This window comes from Notechis scutatus, chromosome 1 (assembly GCF_049901735.1).
Source record: "Notechis scutatus isolate UNSWTSFEM ecotype Mainland chromosome 1, rNotScu1.2, whole genome shotgun sequence".
NCBI classification, from domain to species: Eukaryota; Metazoa; Chordata; class Lepidosauria; order Squamata; family Elapidae; genus Notechis; species Notechis scutatus.
The window spans coordinates 265,888,347-265,912,610 of NC_142009.1; the positions used below are offsets into that span (position 1 = coordinate 265,888,347).

At 36.0% G+C, this 24,264-nt stretch overlaps 1 protein-coding gene across 2 annotated transcripts in view; it reads right to left on the bottom strand.

Moving 5' to 3' along the window:
* The window catches only part of ALX4 (ALX homeobox 4), a 72,842-nt gene that overhangs the window by 24,648 nt on the left and 23,930 nt on the right, over positions 1–24,264 (bottom strand). For both annotated transcript variants that reach the window (XR_015746693.1, XM_026664663.2), the window contains exon 2: positions 1,893–2,203. Coding sequence is in view for 1 of the 2 variants with exons in the window: in XM_026664663.2 (XP_026520448.1) it covers positions 1,893–2,203 (311 nt within the window). In the remaining variant the exon portion in view is untranslated. The remainder of the gene's footprint in view (positions 1–1,892; positions 2,204–24,264) is intronic.

A 24,264-nucleotide genomic window follows, 5' to 3' on the forward strand; every position in this document is an offset into this window, starting at 1 on the left:
GGATCCTAAGTATCTCCAACCAGAGTCAATATGTCTAATAAATTCTCCTGGGAAAGGTTAGCATTGGTTTTCCAATTCTTATGTTGCGTGAAGACCTAAAGCCTGCAAAAGGACTTTTTGGGAGAGGCTTTTATTTATGAAGTTGCTTCCAGCTTGCACTTAGGTTGATACCCAACCTGATGACATTCTGGTAATTGGTTGAAAGGAAGCTTTCCTGGTAAATGTTAGAATGATTGGGTTAGCGTTTTATTGTTTTTACATAAATTATTATTGCATCTTATTTATTTATTTATTTATTTATCTTATGCATTGCTATATTGTCATACTTGACTAATAACCATTCATTTAATGACCGCTCAAAGCAACTCTCACCAGAGATGCTGAGAATAAACAACTTAAACTGGGACTGGGAACGCTGTTACTAAGAAATTTAGTTGTAAAGTGTGATGTCACATGACTGTATCTACTTATGATGACAGTTGTTGCTCTTGCCAGGCAAGAAGTCACATGATTGCCCATCTGTGACCTCCTGCTGGCTTCCCCATTGACTTTGCTTTACAGAGGATTGAAAATGGTAATTGTGTGACTGCAGGATGCTGTGATCATTGTAACTGAAAGTTGGTTGCCAAGTGTCTGAAATCATGATCCTGTGGACTGCAGGGATGCTGTGATGACTATAAATTTGAGGACCATCCATACGTCTCCTCATTCAGCACCATTGTAGCTTTGAATGACCAAGGACTATTTATACTTTCAAAGTATCTGCTGCAGCACTGAGCTTCTCTGAAGGATTTTTAATAATGAGTGTACCAAGAGTTGTATATAATGTCTGCCATTGTTGAATGCTAGAGGTAGAACACAGAAACCTGCCTCCTTGAATTATGCATTCAATGTGTGTGTGTGTGTGTGTGTGTGTGTGTGTGTGTATGTATGGCATTCAGCTTTGTTCGGGTATTTTCCCACGTCATTGTAGTTGTGCTTTTAAAGTTGTAGCAACGTTTCGGCAGAATCTCATCTGCCATCATCAGGCTTCTGTATTGTGTTGTGTCTGACGAACACAATACAGAAGCCTGTTGGGCTTAGTTTTTGGAGAGGAAAATAAGGGGGGGAAATTGTGCCTCTGCCTACCAGCATCCGTCGGTATTCATCTGGCTAGCGTCCTGTCAATGTGTGAAAGAGTTGAGGGCTGTTTGGGAACTGAAGCAGTATTTGCTGTGTGAGCAAGAAGGAGGCAGCAAGGAGCCTGGGTGTGGCTTAGTTCAACTGTTCTGTACTAAAGCTGGTTGCTGCTGTGAAACTGAAACTGAAACTCCTCTCCTTTGTTTGTGTTTTGCATTTGGAACAGATTTCTTTTCAGGTGGGGAGGGGGAATAAAACTCTTTAGCATCAGAGCATGTTAATAATAATATATGAAATACTAATGCTCTGATGGTCATTTCAAAAAATCTTTTCTTAGTGAGCACCTAGTAGCCAAAAGGAACGTACGTGCCAAATTTCAAGTTTGTAGGCTTTACGGTTCTGGGGATTTTGTGATGATGCGTGAGTGGTATTTTGCTTATATATATATATATAGATGTATACAAAACACCAAGAAATTTTTCAGCTTTTAAAAAATCAAATTCAGTTCTTATCAAATTTGTACCCAGATATCGAACAGCTTTCACTGCCCCTTTGCACCAGGAAAGAAATTTAAGCTTTCCATTTCAAAAGACTCCTTGAAGGTTTTCAATACAATGGACTACCTATTTTCATTGCCTTATTATTCTACAGCGTGTATTGTAGAACAGTGTACATTTATCCCAGTTTAAGAATATTGCTTACTATTGTATACATGGCTGCATTGTGGACTTGCCAATTTTCTTGCTCCCATGACCTATAGTTTCTGCCCTTACCTGTACTCGGGCTTCAGTGAGATCTGTCCTCATAGCTAATTGCTCTCTGGCATAGACATCTGGATAATGGGTCTTCTGAAAGACCTTTTCCAGCTCTTCCAACTGGTAACTGGTGAAGGTGGTGCGATTACGCCTCTTCTTGCCCTTGTTGCTCTCCGAATCAGTCTTGTCCATTGGACTGGGAAGATCATTACTTGCCCTCTCTTGGGACGTCTTCGCACTGGTCTCTTTCACGCTGAGATAACTACTATCCATTCCAGCAGAATCAGATCCTGGCTGTAGTTCAGTCTCTCCCAGTGAACTTTCTTTAGCTAGGAAATTAGTAGGAAGTGGGGATAGGGAAAAGGGAAGGACACAGAGAGAGAGAGAGAGAGAGAGAGAAAAAAAAATCCCCATAAATCCATGGATAAACAAATTACTGAGTTGGATGCATGTTCTTGAAGAAAGAAGATACAAGGAAAAGAGGTGGATTTAAGGAGATATGCCAGGAGGATGGAATATTAAGAAATAAAAAATATAAAACCATTTGGCTTAGAGTAAAAGAAAAAGATGAAGGATACAGCTTGAGGCCCATAAAATAAATGGAATATTTTAATTTAACTTTAAGTTTAGTTACTTAAAGAAGATCAACTTTAGGTCCACTCTGGCAAAGATTTGTTGTGCTAATTCTGCTGCGATTTCCTTTGCCGAAGTAGGCTACTTCAAAATGTACAAATATGACAAAGGTCTGTATAATTTGTTAGGCTATTAGGCTATTGCCTTTTTTTTATTTATTAACAAGGACATTGGACAGCAGGATAATTGTTGCTACTTCACCCCACCTTCCCCAATTTAGTATCCTCTAAACCTGCAATTCTCACAATTCCTGCATGACTTTTGGTGATGCTGGCTGAGAATTTTAGGAATTCTCCGGAGTCCTAAAATTACTGGTGAATGTCAGATTTGGGATCACTGCTCCACACATGGCTTTAAGGGGGAGGAATTTCCAAAACACTCTAGAAAGAAAAGGACATACAGAGAGTCAAATAAGAAGGAGTCTGGGAGCACCTTTGCTGGCTAGGGAGTTCTGGGAGTTGGAGTCTACACATCTTACTTACCAAATTTGAAAAACACTGGCATACGTTTTATAAGCTGTGACTCAGTTCATCAGAGGCAACTTTATCTGATGTTGAATGAAAGTTAAATTCTTTTAATAAAATTGGTTAATCAGAAAAGGAACTCAAAGTCTCGTTCTGACTTTGCCATGGGTGGACAAACACTCTCCGACAAGAACATTATAATTTCTACTAATGCTCCACCTTAAACACATTTCATCTAATGTCTTGTTCAGTTGGGTGAAAATAAATTCTAAATAGGCATATTTACAGCCTTATTTTAATTTTAACCTATTGGTCCTTTTTAACTTTATTTTCTTAAAGAAGGGGGAAGGTCTGCAGGGGGGGGAACAGATGGGAAATCAACATGAGACCGAGAGCTTGTCTCCCTGCTTCCTCTAACTCTTTGGATTGTTAGCCATCAATCATTATGACTTGCTTCTTGCTGCTTTTGCTTTTGTTATCAGTTCCAGAACGTATAACATTCAACTTGCAAAGAATCTGTCATCTTATGCTTCTGTTTGACAAACTGTGAACTGTTTCACATTGGTTCAGTAGAGAGTGGATCCTGGATATTTGGCAATAAGTGAAGTTTTAAATCTTATTCGTCCCAATTAAAACCTGCCACGCAGTATATGCCAATGAAGGGGTTTGTGAAAGAATAATAACAACGAAGTATTTTTTATACATGATTGCGCTTCTATCTGGTAACACATTGGTTTCTCAATATGTTGTTCTTAGAACCAGAGCAGGGGTGGGATTCTACAGGTTCGCACCTATTTGCTAGAACCGGTTGTTAACATTCAGAGAACCGGTTGTTAGAAGAAATTACTGGTCTAATCCTGTAAGGAAGGCAGGAAGGAAACATTCTGGTGTTGCTTACAGAAACTGCCTCTCCATTAACCCTTATTCCTGGAAGGACTAGACTTCCTGTCTCTGGAACTTCTCTGGAGTTTATTCTCCCCTCCTTTGCTGGTACTTTGCTTGTATGGAGTGACCATTCAAAGTTACAATGGCACTGAAAAAAGTGACTTATGACCATTTTTCACACTTATGACTATTGCAGCATCGCTACAGTCACGAGACGCCAGGTGAGGAGATGCGTGCCTCGATGTGAGTGATGTTGAGTTGGCCACGCCCAGCCAATCACATTACCACAAAGCCACGCCCATCAACTAAGCCATGTCCACAGAAGCAGTTGTTAAAAAAATTGAACCCCACCTCTGAACCAGAGTTATACACATTGTGCAATTTCTGATGCAGTGCAGTGATAAAATAAGAATCGGAAACGAATCAATTACTTAATTGCAGTTTCAGGACAAAGTATCACCTGCACTTTTAAGTCTGCATGGTTCTCCGTTTTCTGATGCAATTGCTCAACCAAGAACTTATCTACTATTGAAAAATTTAAAAATTAAGTACAAAAGTGTTGATTAAATGGCACACAAAGATATATTTGTTAGGAAAAATGTATATACAGTAATAAAAAAAATAATTTTTAAAATGGCAAGGCGATGAGCTTAGATGAGCTACAAGGTCCCCTCCAACTCTGTTAATCTGTTACTCCTTCGGGATGCGGAAATGATGATCTACACAAAATCAAAACTGAAAGAGATGTCCATTCTTAGTTTAAGAATGGGCAATTCTTAATTCAAACTTCACCAATTACCAGTTTGGTATTAAATAAATGACTTAGTTTGGTATTAAATAAATCATAATAATGACTTAGATCACAGGTGTCAAACTTGATCATGTCACATGATGTATTGCGACGTATCGTGATGTTTTTTGCCTTTCCGGAGCTGGGGTGGGCAGCGCTTGTGCGTGATGTATCCATTTTGACGCCCCTGACTTAAATTTTGGACTAGCTTCAGGGTTATTAATTTTTTTTTAAAATAAAATAAGCGCCATTTCCCCCCTGTTCACATTCCACAGACTATTGGGCATGGAAGACTGGTCCATGAGATCCAGCTTGGTCCAGTTCACCAAGCTTGAAGGTAGTGAGTTCAAGTCCCTCCTTAGCTATGTAAGCCAGCTGGGTGACTTTGAGCCAGTTACTCTTTTCCACCCAATCTACCACACAGATTTGTTGTTGTTATGGGAAAAATAGGAGGAAGGAAGTGTGTTGGATATGCCGCCTGGAGTTATTTGTAAAAGTAATAAAGGCAGAGTACAAATAAATAATAGACATTTTGTTTTGGCAGGAGTTTGGGCAGGTGGGGGAGAGTTACCTGCAATGTGGAATCTTCCGGGAGGGGGAAGGGAATGTAAAGCTCACATGCTCATGGTGATGTGGAAATACACACATTCCAAGTAAAATAAATATATGTAATTATGTATGCAGTGGAATAGTAGCTCTGTTTTTCCAGGATTCCAGATGATGCAGAGAATGCTTTCTGGCTATAAACATTGCTGCAGATGCTGATGTAAGCACGGAGCATGCTTGTTTATTTACTGATCAAAATATTTGTACAAATTGACTATTCCTGTAACTAAAAAGTGGAGTTACGGTCGTGATCCCACTTCTCCCACCAATGCATTGAGTGCTCATGAAAATCATACGAAAATAAATGAAAAAAGCGATAGATGATCCCTGGGCTTGAAGGCATTGTTGCTCCAACAGATTGAAGGCTACTCCTGCATACAATAGGATGCAAGCCTATTCAATGACTGTGTGGCACTCCCTATAAAGCATACTTTTGTACTTAAGCTTCAGCTGGAGGTTTTTTTTTTTGAGGGGGGGGGTGAGATTTATTCCCCAGTGACTCTATAAAGTCCCAATCTGGCAACCATTACATTGACATTGTCCAAATTCATTCCCCTGTTTATGGCCCTTCTTAATTTGTAATGCCTTCAAAGCCATTAATTGTACAAGAGCATTTACAGAAGACTCCATCTGACTGTGAAGCCACATGCCTTTTCTCCTACAGTTGGCAGCAGAGGCTGAAAAGAACAATGGCTGGAGAGGGGGGTTGCCTGCCATCTGCCAACTTTTTTTTTTCCACAGAGCTTTTTGTCTTTTTCCTCCTTTGCTGTTGCCAGGAGAGGAGAAAGCGCACCATGGAAGTCTAGGAAAGAATTGTCTCAGAGGGAGAATAATGGCATGTGTGCAGAGCCCAAAGGGGAGGGGAATAATTGGAGAGAACGTGAGCCAAGAGCTTTCAGCAAGTACATCTCTCGATTGTCTGCAGACGATAGACTCACATGCACTGACTGACACACACAAACACACACACACACACACACCACAACAGGGCCTGCAGATAAGATTTTCTTATACAATATAGCATATTTCAGAATTATTTGCATTGTGTGTCCATGTATTTGCTTTCTAAAAAAAACCCTATTTTTAATTTAAAACAAATTGACAAGGTGCTTAATAAATAAAACAATTGGGCAGCCTAGTTTTGTAAGTCACATATAAAATATGCACTTGTACATATTTGCCTTTATTTCACCATGTGTATACCAGGTACAATCCTGCTTCCAAAGAAGCAGCTGCGGATACTTTAAAAAGTCCATATGCAGGTCATCTGCACTTTACATATTGCATGCCAATACTATCCAAAGACTATCACTCTGGGGCATGGGGACACATTGAAAACATGTTTCCAGCCAGCCAGGTTGGCTTCTAGTGCTGTTGTCCATCTACATCTACCAATCTGCTAGGCACAAAGTAGAGGCTTCTTGGTGGCCACTTTGTCCAATGTTCCCAAATTTCGCCATGGTTTTCATGGCAACAGACAGCATAACTGGGCACCTCCTGATCACCCATCATCCAGCAGAGGGCAATGCACAGGCTGGACATTGTGGGTCAATTTCACATTAGCAAACAGTAAAAGAAAAGGAAGACCAAGAATACCAAGCAGATTCCCGTGGAGAAATGAGATTTCCCCGAAGCCCTTCCATCAGTGCTGCAGGCCACAAGGGTGAAGATTTATTTCCAGTTGGACAGATGTTCTGGGAAAGCATTCTATAAGGCTTCTTTGAAGACGAAGACCCGTTGCTTGGCACTATCAGGATTAATAGAAGCAGGAAAACATAGTCCCCTGGTATATATCCTGCTGAGTGATAGCTTGGAATTGTTGCAATTACATTGGTAGTGCGCAACTCAGGATGGCTTTTGGGAGGAATACTTGAAATCATACACATTGCTCCATCTTAGATTGCTTCTTCCCTCCTCATCCTGGTGTGTTTTTTTTAAATTTGTGGAAGAGGAACAGAGAAAATAAGTTCAATAGGCTTGAAATGGGAGTTTCAAATGCCCGTAGATTGTAGACCTACTCCTAGGGAGGGAAGGGGGGTGAACAGAATGCATATGGATCAGGAAGACAGCAATGTTATTGTTCTGATAAACAGAATAGTCACAGGAATCTCACACATAATGCCAATGTATGCAAAAGAGAAGGCTGGTAAAGGCTTTTTGGTGCCAAAGACAAATCATATTCTGTGTTTGATCCCTACAGTATTGCTTCTTTCTTATTCCCAGCCCTTGAGTGAAACAACCAGATGCCATCAACAGAAAGTGCATTCTTAAAGTAAGATTTCTCCTTTTTATTCCAGAGGTGTCTGCAGATGTGACTTAAAAAAAATCAAGATGGTGGCCACAATGGCCACCCAAAAAAATCAGGCAGATCTTCAATTATGGCCACTTCCCTCCCTATTTTTATTATATCCAATGGACACCCCATCTTCAGCTAGTGCTTTCTGAGAACTAATCCAAGTGAGTAATTATAAGCATGGAGCATTTTCGCCCCTGGACCTGGATAAACATGACTTGGCAAACAGTAGTTTTCCTGACAATCAGCAGTTTTGGTAGAAAGGGAAAGGAAGCTAGGGGCCTCCACTCATTATTTTGCAGGCATTAAAACAATAAAAATAAATCAGTAAAGTAAAACAGCCATTTGATGTAGTGGTTAAAGCACCAGACTAGACACCATAAGACTGTAAGTTCTAATCACACCTTAGGCACAAAGACAGCTGGGTGACTTCGGGCTGTCACTCTTTCTCAGCACTAGGAAGAAGGCAATGGCAAATCACTTCCATAAAAACTGCAGGCACTAGTTTAAGCAGTTGCCATGAGTGAACACTGACTTAAAGCTAAAAAGAGGGGGGGAAAGCAGTAAGGATAACCATATCAGCAACATGACTGTTGTGGTAATTAGTGGGCAGCAATCAAGGCAGGAACTTTTATGTTGGCACATTTTTCTCCTGGCTAAAGGAGTGATGGATATCATTTTAATGTGGCCATCTGCTGGTGCCTTAAATATAGAATTAGAAACTAAAAAACTGCGACTTGCTGAGTTTTGACATTTAACTTGGAAGGAAACAGTAAAAATCCAATGCATTATTTTAAAGCCTGAGCTAGATGTCAGATTAAGGGATGATCTCAATTTTTTTCTTGTTTCTGTTTTGAAAACAGTTTTGAGAAAACCCTAAAAATGGAAGAAGCAAAAATAGGAAATAAACAACATCTAAATTACTCGTTGCCAAATTTTGAGGTAAAGCAATTGCACAATATAAACTTCATCTGGGAGAACACCACGTATAACACAGAGCTAAATCTAAATACCTCAGTGACTATCCAACATTCGCCCTCTGAGAATCTTCCTTTGCCAAGGGAAAGAAAGAGAGAAAACATTCTCCCTTGAACGAAATGCAGCCTTTTTTGTATATGAAAACTATAAGGAGAAGGAAAGTTTTCCTGTCCATCACACTAAGTTCTGAAAAAATTGCATATTATATGATAAAAATTTTGCTTATGGCTAACACATAAAACATATGAATTTATTTAAGACAGTTGAACGCAATCCCATATTGCAATATTCTCAGGAGGAATGTGCCTTGAATACAATGAAAAGCAATTAAAGTACATCACAACTTTTATCAACACAACAACAAATGGAATTTATAGGCATATTTTTTACAACTGAGAGGCCCAAGCTATATGAGTTATTTAAAAGAAGAGAAAGAAATCAAAAGAAAGGAAGGTCCCAGAGAGGGGGTTCCCTCCAAGACTTTTAGAGATACATGTTCCATTACAATGGGATATTATTGCGTAAAATGTTCTCTCCTTGACAGTGATTTTTCTGCCTCACTTCATTTGATGGGCGCAATGAGGTGAATGCCTTTAAGACTGCAGCGTGAACAGACATACAGATATGACAAAAGGCTATCTTTCGGATCCCTTGTTCCAAAGTAGTTTAGATCTTGAAAAGTTACATTTGTATTTTACGTTATACCTGGGAACTAGGTCCTAGTGCATCTGTCAAAGAAGTCACAGACCTAATTAGGTGAGGGCATTCATTCCAAGTTAGTAATCTTGTAGCTATTTTTTTTTGGATCAACTGCGGTTTCTAAACTGTTTCAGATGAAATTTTTTTTTTTTAAAGGGGGAAAATGCAAGTCAATTTTGAAAATTGGGCCAAAAGAAAGATGCTGATTTTCAACATGTCCATTTTTTTTTTTTTTGCTTTCAAGTAAGGGTTGCAGTGATTATTATTATTATTTCCAACAATTGAAAGAAACAATTTTAAGTCCATTTCAAAAACTATATTCTTTCTGAATATAGGTGAAAAAGAAAATTAAAACCTGTTGTGGAATTCAAAGAAGATGCGTAATTATATTATATTATATACGTTCTTTTGAGATTAAGAAAAATCACCTGGAGAAGGGCTCTATGAATGCATGTTATAGCATATGTGAGTATCTGGAAAGTGTAAGCTTCTAGAGTTCCTTAGAAGGCTAATAAAACTTTCAACATATATGCAAATTTGCCATTAATACTAGTTGTTCATTGATACAAAATAGCTGTATCAACAACAGAAAATCACTTCATATTTTCCCTGACAAGGACAATGCATCCAAAATGAGATGGGTAACTCCTGGAGATTTTAGAAATAAATGCAGCATTTAAAATTGAAAAGGAGTGGTATAAATAATAAAAGAGGCTACAAGGCAAGGCAGAGAAAGTCAAGGGAAGTTAAGTGTTGCTATTCTTTTAACATCTAGCCTCACCAAGTTGATTCCTGGTTTATAAGTAGACAATTATATATGCATATGTACATACATACTTTGGGATAAAATTAGGCTACCAGGAGTAAATTAAATGGAATAGAAAGGAAAGGAAAGAAGGAAAGGAGTAAAAGGTAAAGTATAGTAATAATAATAATAATGGCAGCTATAATTAATGGCCATTTGACCATTGGATTGTCAATGATGGATTGGCCATTAGATGTCATTTTTTATTTTCCCCTTTCCTTTCCTTGCTTTGCCTTGCCTTATTTTATTTTATTAATATCTCACCTTTTCATCTTTATAAAAAAACTCAAGGTATGGACATACCTAATACTACTTTTTCCTCATATTTTTTTCTAAAAACAACCTTGTGAGGTGGGTTGGGCTGAGAGAGAATGACTGGCCCAAAGTAACCCAGCTGGCTTTTATGCCTAAGGCAGGACTGGAATTCAGTTTCCTGGTTTCTAACCACTAATCACTATATCAAACTGACTTATATACAGTAAATAAATAATATTAGAAACAATATAAATATTAGAAATAAAAGTATTATAAACAAAATATATTATTTATGGCACATATGTCAAGGTGATATCAGCTTGGCAATTAATAATAACATCAACATGTAGGAAATATTACTGACTGGCTACCTATATCTCTGCTGTAACATGGTGAATAATATACAACAAACAAACATATCCCTGACAGAAGGCAAGATGATCTACATTATAAACTATGCATTCTCTACAGGCTCTAAAACAAGGATTACAGCTGAAAACTGAGTTACTGCCTTTTTAGAACCAGGGTATCAGGTATTCCTCAAAATGGTACTAAATGACTTGTCAGAATTTATTTCTATTTTACAGAAAATTAAAGGCGGCTGATTTTTTGTTTTTGTTTGCCAGATCCCATACAAGACTGTAGAAATCGTGACAAGACTTCATGAGGCTCTAACATTAATTAATGTCTGTGTCTGTGGAAAAAGTTGAGCCATTTAAATATTAATAAATATATTTAAGCAACTATTTGGCTACCACCAGAAGAATATAGGCATCTTATAGTTTCAACATAATTGCATGTATAATTTTGTATTTCCATACTACTTGATTATGAAAACACTCCAATTCCTATGTATTGAGGCCTTGCCCATGGAATGTTAGTGAAGATATTCATGTATACTTGACCTGGCTTTGCAAACACATCATACATTTTGGAGATTGAAGCACTCTAGTTTCTTGCTTGAGTAGACTAAAAGAACCTCATCTTCATAAAGGGGAGTAAACCTGTAAGACACACATGAGATGGAAATTTGGGGATTTACCTGAAAAGATTTCCACTCTATTTTACTTCAAATACATTTGCAGATATTCCAAACTGATCTGAAAACAAAACACTGCACAAGAATGAAGAGAATAAATGTCAGCCTTACCAGGCAGATCAGACAGGAAACATGACCAGTTAAATTACTTCTACTTTATTGTACACTTGTAGGGCATGTCACATTTTTCAGCTTTCAGTTTCCAAACATTAGGGGTGCTCAAAAGTTGTGACATGTCTTTGGGATTGTAAAGATATTTTGGTTACTTTAATATAATTTAGATGTGCTTGGTAAGTAACTTACATTTAACATTTGTTTGTTTCATAACAGCTACATTAACAGAATCTTTGCAAGTCTGAAAGTACAGTTCTCCCAGCACCACTTTTATAGCCTGATAACTAAGGCAGGGTCCCTTATGAATCTCTTGCTGCACCCACTATGCAGCTGCAGGCTATGCTGTCTCTTATCAGACCATTTTCTCGTAATCATCTCTTTATTTCATCTCCCAAAGTAAAACTCCAAGAAATGAACTAGATCGATACATAAACAACAAGTCACAAACAAGGGAGGGGATTGGTTGCTATATCTCTCACCAAAAATGTACTTTTAGCAAAAAGAGAGGCAACAAAATGGCTATGGAGATTCTCAGTCATCCAGATCATGGTTATCCCAAAGGTGCTTTTTCAAAAGGCAACTGGACTTTGTTTTTTCTTGAAGATGTTTCACTTCTCATCCAAGAAATTTCTTCTACTCTAAAGAAGCTTCTTGGATGAAAAGTGAAACATTTTCAAGAAAAAACAAAGTCCAGTTGCCTTTTGAAACCACACTTTTGGGAGAGGCAACAAAAGAAGATTCAAAACACTGCAAAGTAGTCTTCAAGTGAACACCATGGTGAGTCACCATGTTGTTATGGTCTTGAGACAATGAAAGCTGCATCTGGACAGAAAGAAACATGACCCTGAATATCTACTCCTTATGTGCATATTATGATAACTGTCAGTTTACAATTATGAGTTGAGCAGTGGGAATCAAAGATTCCATTAGCTTGCATCTGTAATGCAACTATTTAAGGATCTACAGCTTGAGTGAACCTTATTTATTAATCACTTTAAGATTAAGACCTTTGGATCAGCAAGATTCTACTGTATTCATTGAGTGAATTGCCTTCTTGAGAAAGATGTCTTAAGGATGATTTTAAAAGCTTTGGGAAAATATTATTTTTTTAACAGAGTAAGAGAATGCTTAGAATATGGATTTTGGAAAGTTAACAATGGATTAAGAATCCATGTTGTTTGGAATTATAGTTATGAATTAATTAGAAGAATTATCCCCGTGGGAAATGGAGATAGTTTGGATTATTTTTTTAAAAAAGAAACAAGATAACGAGACTTAAAGGTTTGACACTAGAGGGAGCTAGAGGATAATACATACTTTTCCTTAAAGTATTAAAGAATGGGGCAAAAATTTCTTAATAAATACTGGTCTGCAAAATTCCTATATATGATAGAAACAACATGTCTTAATGAAATTACAGAAGAAGAACAAGTTAAAATGGACAATTCTGAAACTAATTTGAAAGGAGATTTAAAATGGTCAAACAATATGGAGAAAGATGCAGTAGATACGCAAATGAGACTGATGGATGTCTCATTCCATAAAGAAGCTGTACAATTTTAAACCAGAAAAGGGATTTGGATAACTTTTTCTTACTCGATCTGCAAAATAAGCTCTGTTAAGATCTTGAAGAACTTCAGAAGTGATTAAAAAAGGGTAAAAAGTTTATTTATTGGATGTGCTGTGATGAGTTCTGTTAATGTTTTGAAGAATTATTGGCTTAAAAAAATGAATAGAAATTAATTTTTGAAGAGGTTAAAAATTAAGATTCTTAAAAATTCAGGAAAGGAATACAATGTTGACTGATTCAATCAAGGTTAAAATTGAAACTTAGTTATATCTGGTTCCCTTACCAGACTTATGCTGACAAAGAACAAATGCTGAGTTATAGGATTTTGTTTCTTAGTTAGGATATGAGTTATGATATGTATAGTTGGGATATGAGTTTTCAGAGGGTGATTCTCCAGTAAAATCATTCTTATTTGCTGGGATGAATATGGAAGTTCCTTCTTCTTTTTCTTTCTTTTATATCTTTTTTCCTTCCTTCATGTATTTTTGTAGTTTGTATTCATATTTATTCTTTCTATTCATAATTTTTAATAAAACTCTTTGAAAATAAGAAACATAGCAAAGTGTAAGAATTCCTATCATAGAAAAAAAAATTGTCTCAACCCCAAAAGAGAAACAAGTTTAATCCACTTACATTCCAAATAATGTGAAGTTAAGAAAAATGAAGAGAGAAACCTTCCTAAGCAAAGGACAGTAAAAAAAACAACAACCATTATTCCTAGCATCATTAATAAGAGCAGGCAAGGCTATGATATGGACATCAGAAAATCATTCATTTTTCATTATATGCAGTGTACATTTGAACCACAGAATGTGAAGAGAGAGGCAGAGAATTTAGAAGCTGCGAATATAACAATATTTACAGGATATGAGGAGCATCCATGAAATGTGGCTGGCAGATGTGGATCTTATACAAGAGCATATCCTTTAGAATTTACATAATAAAAACTGCAAAAATCGTACAGATAGTCCAGACCAAAGATAGTTTAAAAACTAAGCCCCGGGGCCTCATGCAGCCCTCCAATTCCATTTCTTCTGCCTTCCCACCCAATCTTTCTAATTTATGGCTCAAAATACATACATTCCCAGATGATCCATCTGAACATAACGTCAAGAGCAATAGCACAAATGCTGAAAATATCAATGCAAATTCTAACCTTTGCAACTGAAAAATAAATAAAAATGCGTAAATCCTAATGTAGGTTTTTTTAAGGGAAAAAAAAAAAAGAATTTCTTCCTAGGGAAATAAAAAAAATAGTCTTTCTTTCTTCCTCTCTTTTTCTCTCTCTCTCTTTCTTCCTTTTTTTCTTTTTTTCTGCCCCACCCCAATTTATTGGCCACCCAATTCACCCAGTGGACTCCGTATTCATGATTTTAGGCTGCCCATCCACTCCTACTTTTTCTGCACTCCCAAAATGAAGCATGAAAATGAAATATGTTTCCTGGTCACCAAGAAGTTCTCCCTTCCTAATTTACATTACACACCCAGCCAATGTCAATGAAAGTTGAAATCAAGCTATGCCACTTAGCCTTATCACACAATGGTTCCTATTTAGTGAGTGATAAGGGACATATATAGGGTATTTATAAACCCATAGGAAGAACCCTTGTAATAGAAAATATGTAGTTCAGCATATGCCACATTTTAGAAAAAAAATCCACTGAAACTTAAAGAGATGCAGAGAAAGTCAACAAGGATGATCTGGGGGATGGAAACAAAGCTTTATTAAATAAAGGTGTGGCATAAGATATCATAGAATTATAAACTTGATGGGAACATTTAGGCCATTAACCTCAATTGTCCACAGCACGGAGGAATCTAGATTAAATCTTCTACATCAGAGGTGGGAAACCATGAACCCTTTATGACTTGTGGACTTCAACTTCATAATCTATTCCACCCAATGTGTCATCAGTGGCAAATAAAAAAACCTTCCCTTTATCCCTTTGTCCCAAACTCATCAATACAACTATGCATACAGTCTAAGACTCAACCTTAGATCTCTATTTGAGATCTCCTAGCCAGGCTGACCTGGTAGAATGTCACACAGGAGAAAATCCCCAGCAGCTCAAGCAGTAACAGCCTCAAGTTAAGGAAAAAAAAAATTCTAGTTCAATGCTATGAAAAACTTCCTAATAGCAACAACTATTCAGCAGAGGCATGAATTGCAAGGAAATGGTAAACTCTCCTTCAGTGGACATGCTCAAAAAGAGGCTGAAAACAGCAATATGTCAGGTATGTCTGGAATCCTGAACTTGTGCCTAAATTTCCCACTTCAGTTCTATGCTTTTATGTCCTCTTCTTGAATCACAAATGTCTGTGTCTGTGCACTTGCACGTCCTTCCTTCCGTCCTTCTTTCCTTCCTTCCTTCCTTCCTTCCTTCCTTCCTTCCTTCCTTCCTTCCTTCCTTCCTTCTCCTTCCTTCCTTCCTTCCTTCCTTCCTTCTTTCCTTCCTTCCTTCTTTCCTTCCTTCCCTCCCTCCCCTCCTTCCCTCCCTCTCTGATCCCTGATTTGTTTTCAGGTTTTAGTTATTTTTTCAAGCACACACACATAATTACACACACTCCCTGATGATCCATCTGACGATAACGCATCAACAATGTAAAAATTACTGGGTGGACAGGTGAAAATTAAAAAGTAATTTAAAATAGATGCTGAATGGAGTCAACAGAATCACCCCTGCTCACTTACATCATCTGCTACAATAATAAAACCAGAGGCAGACATTTTTGAGCACTAAAATGATTGGAAACCCAGAATCTACTTTCAAGGAGAAATAAATAGGAATGTTTAACCTATGATATGTTTTGGGCCCTGAACTAGGACAAATAAGTGATTCAGAAATCTATAGGATGTATTTAGAATTAAGGTAATGGCAAACAAAAAACAAAAAAACAACAACAACCCAAAACCCACCACCCTTGTTCAGGAGGTGAAGAAACTCCACAACCCCCAGAAATTATCCTTCTCTTAGACTAGTGCTTCAATGTTTTAACATAGAAAATTATTTTAATTGTGATGCTTCTGACACGAATAAACATAGAGAATGAAGTAAAGATAATGAAGTTGGAAAAATCCAGACTCTAACCCCCAATTAGGCAGAGAAATTCACTGATTGAGTTTAGGCCAGTCATTCTCTCTGTTGTCCCAGTGTAACTTACAAGGTTATTACTGTATGACAACAAATAGAAGGAAGAAATGATATGCACATTACCTTGAATTTCTTATTAAAAAGCAGAATATAAATGCAATAGCTAGATAGGTAGAAGTCAGCAGAACAGCCATGCCACTGTAAGAAGGAAAATGTTCCTTCTATATATTTATAACAAAATAATAAGAGAAGAATTAGGCCACAAGTCAGTAAAATGCATAATAATGAAGACACGTTTAGCTGAGACATTAGTCAGATGGAAAGATTGGTTTTATATCTATCAAAACATGGTTTAGAAAATCCTTATAAAACAGAGAAAAATTATAAATTGCAAATACTATCCAAGGCATTCTTTCTAGAAGAATAATGTCAAAGTGGAAAATGTACAGCAAAGTGTACACAATAGGAAAATATATTGAATATTGAATAGAATAGAATAGAATAGAATAGAATAGAATAGAATAGAATAGAATAGAATTCTTTATTGGCCAAGTGTGATTGGACACATAAGGAATTTGTCTTCAGTGCATAAGCTCTCATTGTACATAAAAACTATAAATGATAAAGCAGGATTTTGGAGGAATGAAATATTATGAAATTATGCAAAAATTAATCTGGATAAGGAGTATGAGAGTGCTAGAAATGTGCAAAACAGCAGTAGAGGCAGGGATCAAAAAATAGGTAGAGCCAGGACTAAAAAATTAATCAAATTATCTTAGATTAAATGTAAATATATTGTAATTCAATAATTATATTTAATCTAAGATAACTTGATTAATATCATTTCTATTTTCAATGGTGGAAATAGTTTGGACAAATTCCAGAAGTCATAAGATTTGAACCTGTGACTGTCACAATGTTAAAATGACTAATAAACTGATGTAAAGGTTTTTGGAAAATCAATGAATTAATAAAATGACTTTTCTTTAAAGTAGAACAAATGATCATGTAAAATCATCAACAAAATTAGTAAGAAATATTAAAAAGGAGATTTTGGCAAAATGTTTTGGAGATGCTAAGAATGTAATATACTCTGTTGATGTGGTATAAGGTAAGGTATCCACATATTTTAATACTATTAAAAGAGTACTAAGTAATTACTGGCTTTATAATCAGAGTTAAAAACTAGGATTGATTTGGAATCAACATAATTATTTGTCTCTTAGGACTATTCAATCTTTACTTCAGATATTGTACTCTAATTCATATACTGATTTATATAACATGCAATGAAAGCTACTGCTGTATTTATCAGCTGAGTACTTTTTGTACTTACAAGTATGTACAGAAACACAGAGAATTGACAGGAAAATATGTATGGGTTATGATCAGATGGAATATGGACTAAAGAGACACATATAAACTTGCTGAGCTATGAAAATTCCAGTCATGGGTATCAGTGTCTGTTCATCCAAACACAAGTAAACAAGTGTTTTAAAAACCCTCCCCAAAACTAAATGAGATAAGAAACTATTTTTTTAAAAAAAATGAGGTAAAAATAAAGTATGGCAGCAACAACCCACAACAAAATAGGCAATCAGTTTTAAGGAAATTCCTCGGAAAATTCCAAAAGCCACAATCTACAGATTCCCCATAGAATAAATTTTCCCTGACACCTTTCTCAAATGTATCCAGAGGAAAAAGGCAGAACAAAATAGCAAGAAAATGACGAATCAGAAAGATGCTCGAGAAAAAAGAAACCAATCTTAAATAATCAGCAAGCAGATCAAAGACAGCATTTCAATGTGATCAGACAATGGTCTGGACGTATTACGTACCAAGATGAGAATGGGTATTAAGCAGTACTTTCAGATAATAAATAAGGGAATGTTTTGCTTTTAAAAGGGAAGTTATGGTGGCTTGAACTCTGTAGGAATGCATTATGTCAGAATACTTGGGAGAAGGGCTAGGATGACCAAATTCACATACTGTGATGGTCTAAAGGAAATACCATCAGATTTTTTATAAGAAACTAGAAATAGCAGACTTTCTAGCAACCAAGCACTATTGAAACTGCTCATTTCTGAACCTGAATGCACCTGAATTGCTAAGTGGCCACAGACGAAATTTACTTTCCTGGAGTTATGAAATGGCCTTGGTTGGTTTGCTTTAATCTGAATCAGTTTAGATTTTATATGTATTTCATCTTCATCAAAGGCATTAGATACTGAATGAGATTTACATTCAGTATCTCTAAATTGGAATTAGAAGTGACTAGCATGGTTTAGAAACTTTAATTAGCTACTGTGCAATCATGTTTTAGACTCCTTTGGAAATATGTTTTAAGAAGAAAAGGAGGAGAGTAGAAAGGAAGTGATTTTTCAGGAAGATTTATTTGCCAGTGAAAGGAGAAACTTTTTATTTCACGCCTTTAAATTCAAACATTGGAAACAAAGAGGTTTTATAAACAAGCAAACATCTTTATTATGGTCACTGGTCACAATTATGGACAGTTTCTTAACAGGATTTAGAAACTTTAGATAACAAGAATATGTAAACTAAGGAAAACTATAAATAAAACTAATAGAATACTAAAATAAGAAGAATTAAACACTAAATTATAAGATGGTGATTAAAATGTTAAAATACTACATAGTTAAACTAAGTGAATATTTGTGTACTGAATTATTTGTAAAAGAAGAAACAGACATCCTGTGAACTTAAAATTACATTTAATGTTCTTTCGTCCGCCTCTGCTGACATTGTCAGAATATTAAGCTACCATTACAGAGATCTTTGCCTTTATATATTATTAATCAATTTAGGCCTTGCATGCGTACTAGGCCCTCTCAACTGCCTTCCATCTGTAATTAGCTCTGTTGTTTTTGCTTCTGTCATATTGGTTAAAGGAGGCTTATCTCTTGTTGTTGCTTTCTCCTGTGCCCGACCCATCCTGGAATGCTTATCTCTAGGAGGTAATGTTAACATGCCAGCTATTGCAATTTGTTGCTTTGCTCATGACCTTGTAGTTGGCCCGGCTCATTCTTCATTATTCCTGTCTGCCATAACTTGAGGCAGCTCTGCCAAGTTTCTCTGTATTTGGACAGGCCTGGCTGTGCCTTCATAGGATGAGTCCATATGCCCAGAGATTGGGGTCCCCAATGGGAGAAAGCAACAACAAGAGATAAGTCTCTTTTAACCAACATGACGGAAGCAAAAACAATGGAAATAATTATGAATGGGAGGCAGTTGAGAGGGCCTATTACATGTGCAAGGGCTAAATTGATTAATGATATATAAAGGCAAAGATCTCTGTAATGGTCATGGTGTGCACTGAAGATGGTGTTTGATTTCGTTGTATGAGGTGCAATGACAATAAAGTAAACTAAATTAAATTAATACTCTGATGATGTCAGCAGAGGCTGATGAAAGCTTAGTAAGTACATTAAATGGAATTTTAAGTTCCAGAGATTGCAGGATGTCTGTTTCTTCTTTTACAAGTATACCTGGAACTCGTATTTTTAGAATAGTTTGTAATGAATTATTTGTATACTGAAACTACAGTACTAAAATACTGGCTTGATAAGCTACTAAAATATAAAAAAACTTCAGGTATGACCCTTTCAGTCCTTTAATCAATAAATCATAATTACAATTTGCCAATATTTATTTACATTTCATGTCATCAATATAGTACACCATCAATCTTAAATTCTTAATTTTTCCTTATTATGACACTGTATTTGGACCACTGCTGAAGAAAATTTTGCTACTTGTTATGAGATTTTAGGATCTTACCTGCCAGTAGATAAACATAAGTATTTAGGTAAGTATAATTCATAGCTGTCTGCATTTTTTGTCTTGGCCACTAACAAATTACTAAAAGCATTCCTAATCAAACATAATTTTAGAAGAAAAGACCAATATTTCTAGCACAGATCTATACATGGGCTGAGTCTGTCATTAGTATGATATCTATCCTTAAAGACCTCTGAAAGAAAAACACTAAAGAGCATACTTGGAGATATTTTGAAAAAGTAAATTATTTAGATATTGGGCTACATATTTGCATAGGTTAAAACATTTTAGGGGGTTTATAGTCCTATTGCTGGTTACTTCATGAATACTCATAACAGAGGCTATGGTGTGAAGCTTGTAAGTAGCTACAAATTCTGAGTTCACTTTTGAAATTGCTTTAAATCATTACCATGTCTAGCCACCAGGAGGCATTTAGTGTGAAAATGTAATTCTTTCTAAAAGTAAGTGTTATCTGCATTACACAGATACACCAAATTATAATAGCAGTAGTTGCTTAAGTAATTATTTGGGAAAATACCCTTTTAGGAAGATTTACTTTTTCCTAAAGACATTAAGCCATACATTTACTATTTCACAGATAGAAAAGGGAAAACATCCAAACATCTCAGTGCAAACTTCATTTTGTTTTCTCACTTAAATGGATGGCTAATATTTTTAACTCACCTAGTAAACATGTTTGAAATACAGTTGATATGCAGAGAACAAGAAACAAGAATTTCAGCTAACCATTATTTTCATTGAATTTCTGGTGATCTTCACTTGAATGCCATAAAATGTATCCACACAATGTGGTTAAAAATGTATATTGTAGAAACTATGGGGTGCACAGACACAACATTGTATCTCCTCTGGCCAGTTCTGCACAGTTACTTTCAAGTACCAGGTCCTTTTACCTGAGACAGTCCCTACATTTCAGGATGGATTCTGAGACATGCTCAATTTGTTGTGCTAAATGAAGAGATGGAAGATGCCACAGAAGGCAATTTTCCTATTTATATGATTGATGCTGTGAGGGTTCCCAATGATTCCCTTTTTGGCTGGGAAAAGACTAACGAGTTGCCTTTGAGGAAAGGAAGAAAGCTCCAGAAGATTAAATTTTTGAAAGAGGTTTTGAAAGACTAGCCAAAAAAAAAAAAAAAAGGAGAGAAAATGCTAGAGCAGCTCGTGGCCTCATATTGCTCTTATCCTAATCTACAGCCAATGGAGTGATAGAGAATCAAGCCCAATGATGGAAATCTTAGGAAATTTCTTCAGTATTAATTTAAAACATGGACGAATCTATTCTTGTTTCTGCAAACAAAAAAAAAAAAAAAACCAAACATTGCTGTCTGTCATAAATTGTTGTTGTCCAGGTCATCAGCTCCATTCTGGTTCTGGAAGGTCTGGACTGGGTCAGTGCCAAATTTGTCTGTCTTCATTGGCAGATTTTTAATATGGCCTCTCCTTGGTTTCTCTCCTTTCCTTTCTGACATTATTATTTTTTCTCTCTACCAATGTTATCTGCTGGCAGAAAACATGCACACATTCAAACAAAGTAGGGAAAGGCTATTGGACCAAGTTCAGAGTGATCTAATGGCAGAAAAGAAATGGTATGTGAATGTCAGCCAGAAACCAGGGGGAAAGGACACAGCCATACTGCCATGTATGCTCATATTTACTGTTCTTCAAAAAGAGGCTGCAAAGAAAACAGATTTTACATAGCACATTGCTGTGGTGTAACTTTGTTATTTTAAGCACGAAAGCTTACTTTAATAAAGATTGGGAAGACATAACAAACAACTATTTCAGTTCTGGTCTGGATAGGGTTAGAGGTTAGTGTCAGGATCATATGATTAAGTGGTAACATACTATTAGTGCCAATTGAAACTGGCAAAAGTACCTAAAAACATGAGGCTCTGGGTAGGAATGACCTCATACTATTTAGGAAATCTTGGCATTCTCCTCATATATTCCACAATTGTTTAAAGTCAATCTATAATTCTCTTTCAAACAACTTCCAAGTAGAAAAATAGGGTATTGGATACATCACTGCTGAGATAATTTTTGATGTTTGGGTGAGCTTTGAATATGTATTTTTCTGCTATTCTCCCTTTAAATTTGGCTTTCCTCAAATGATAGCTTGATGAAGAGCACAGCAAGAGAACCTGGGTCATAGAAAAGTCCTTCAGTAGATGGTGAACTGAACAAAACAGGAGTTTTCATTGATCCAAAGATCTCTTGAATAATATATTTTGATAAGATTTTATACAAATCAAAAAGTCTTTAAAAGTCAAATCAATTTCAACAAATACTACAATAGTGGGATATGAGGTGCATTTCTATCATCATAGGCAAGGTGCAGAGAAGAATCTGCATTTATTTTTCCGGCTTTTCAAACATCAATGTTTTCAAACATCAATTTTTCAAAATGAAAAATGAAAAGCAGACGTGATTTAAATAAAATTAAACAGAAGGTAAAATCTCCTTCATAGTCTAGCCCACAGCTAGGTTCTTTGATAGTGGTTCCTCACTCATATACCACCAGGTATAAGCATGCATAGCTTTTCAAGATCAACAAACATCAACTTTATGTGGCCAGTTTGCAAGGCAAATCAATAAAAAAGCATAGCAAAGTACAAAAGACATATCACAAAAATCCCAAGAGACAAGTGGGGATTTACATTACTGCCTTCAGATAATAAATAAGGCCTTTTTAAAAAGTATCTCTCAAACAGTTAGAACAGTATATTTTGAATTAATTTGGATTTTAAGATCCAATTTAAGCAGTTAAGTTTCTACTATGTTGTTATATCAGCCTGGAAAGGATAGCAAGGACCCTCATTTCCCCTCCCACAAGCTACTCATGAAATGTAAGGCCTCTTTGGCACTCAAGGCTGCAGTAAGAAGAGAGCTCTGCAAGGCCCATTGAAGCAATGACAGCACCAATGCTTTTTAAGAAAATTGAAGGTGATACACCATTCTAGTGACTTCCTCTCACTCTTATTCCTAGCAAGCAAGTTTCTTTTTTCACATTTGAGAAGCAATGTGACCCAACTTAGCTATATATATGACTCAGATGAGAAAACATTCAAGAGATCATATCAGTATCATCTCTATGTTACAAAATCTGTAACAACTGCTAATATTTCAATAAGTTCATGCTTTCTACAGCTCTTGAGTTGACTTGCATTGTCAACAATATTTTTGTTTGCTTCTTCCCCCCACAAACGTCCTAATTTCTTGCTTTAGGACTATCAATTGATCAAAAAAAATTGTTTACATTCCTCGATTGTAAATTACATGGTTCTTTGCTGAAACCCTGCATTAGAGAGTCATCAGGGTATAGTGGTTGGAATGCTGGTCTAAAATCAGAGACACTGGAGTTCCATCTAGACTAGAGCTTGATTCTGACCAGATAATTCTTTCTCAGCCTAATCTATCCTGCATTAACTCAATGAGCATAAATAGGAAGAGAGAAAAGAAATGTGTGCTGAGTTAACTGAAAACAAAGTGAGATATAAAACAAACAAATAGTGTCCACTATTATGATATATGTTATGCTGGTTCTTGTCCATAAATGTAAAGTCGTGGTACCCTAGACTGTTATTCATAAGGAATATTATATTCTGTTTTCTACATTATATTGCATTAGCTATACAAACATTCTTAGTTACAAAAGTCATTGCTAGTTAAGGAGATTGCAGCCAGGAAAAAAAGGAATTTAAACTACAACTTTATGGACATTTTTATGCAAAATATTTATGTTGGAAATGCATAGGGGACTTGTAAAAAAGCTACAAATTTTTGGATTAAAATGTATGTAATGATACAAATAATGCTAAAGATAAACATTCAACTGAAACCAGAATTTTTCTTGCTGGGATTAATTAATGGTCAGCCAATAAGCAGTGGAAGATTATTTATATATATGATTACTGTTTTGAGACAACTATATGCACAAAAAATTGAAAGACTGTGAAAGTTCCACGACAGAGGAATGGTTGCTTAAGATGACAGAATTAGCAGAGTGGTAAAATTAACTGATTGGTGAAAGACCAACAAACTGTATTTATCAGTGACAGGAATCCCCTTATGAACTTTTTGCTGAAAAAGAGAGAAAAATGAATTTGTGATTTATGGGTTTGAACATTATAAGGGTATCTTATGGAAAAAAAGGAAATTATCATGTAACCTTAGAAAGAGAGGATAAAATATAAGTGTATTTATAAACACTGTCCACAAGATTGTTAATTGCTTCTTTATAATCTTTTTTTTTAACTTTTGTCTTTTCTATTTTTTATTCTATTTACTTTTTTATCACTATTCTTTCTTGTTGTCTTTGTTTCTTTTCTAGTATTGATATTTTCTC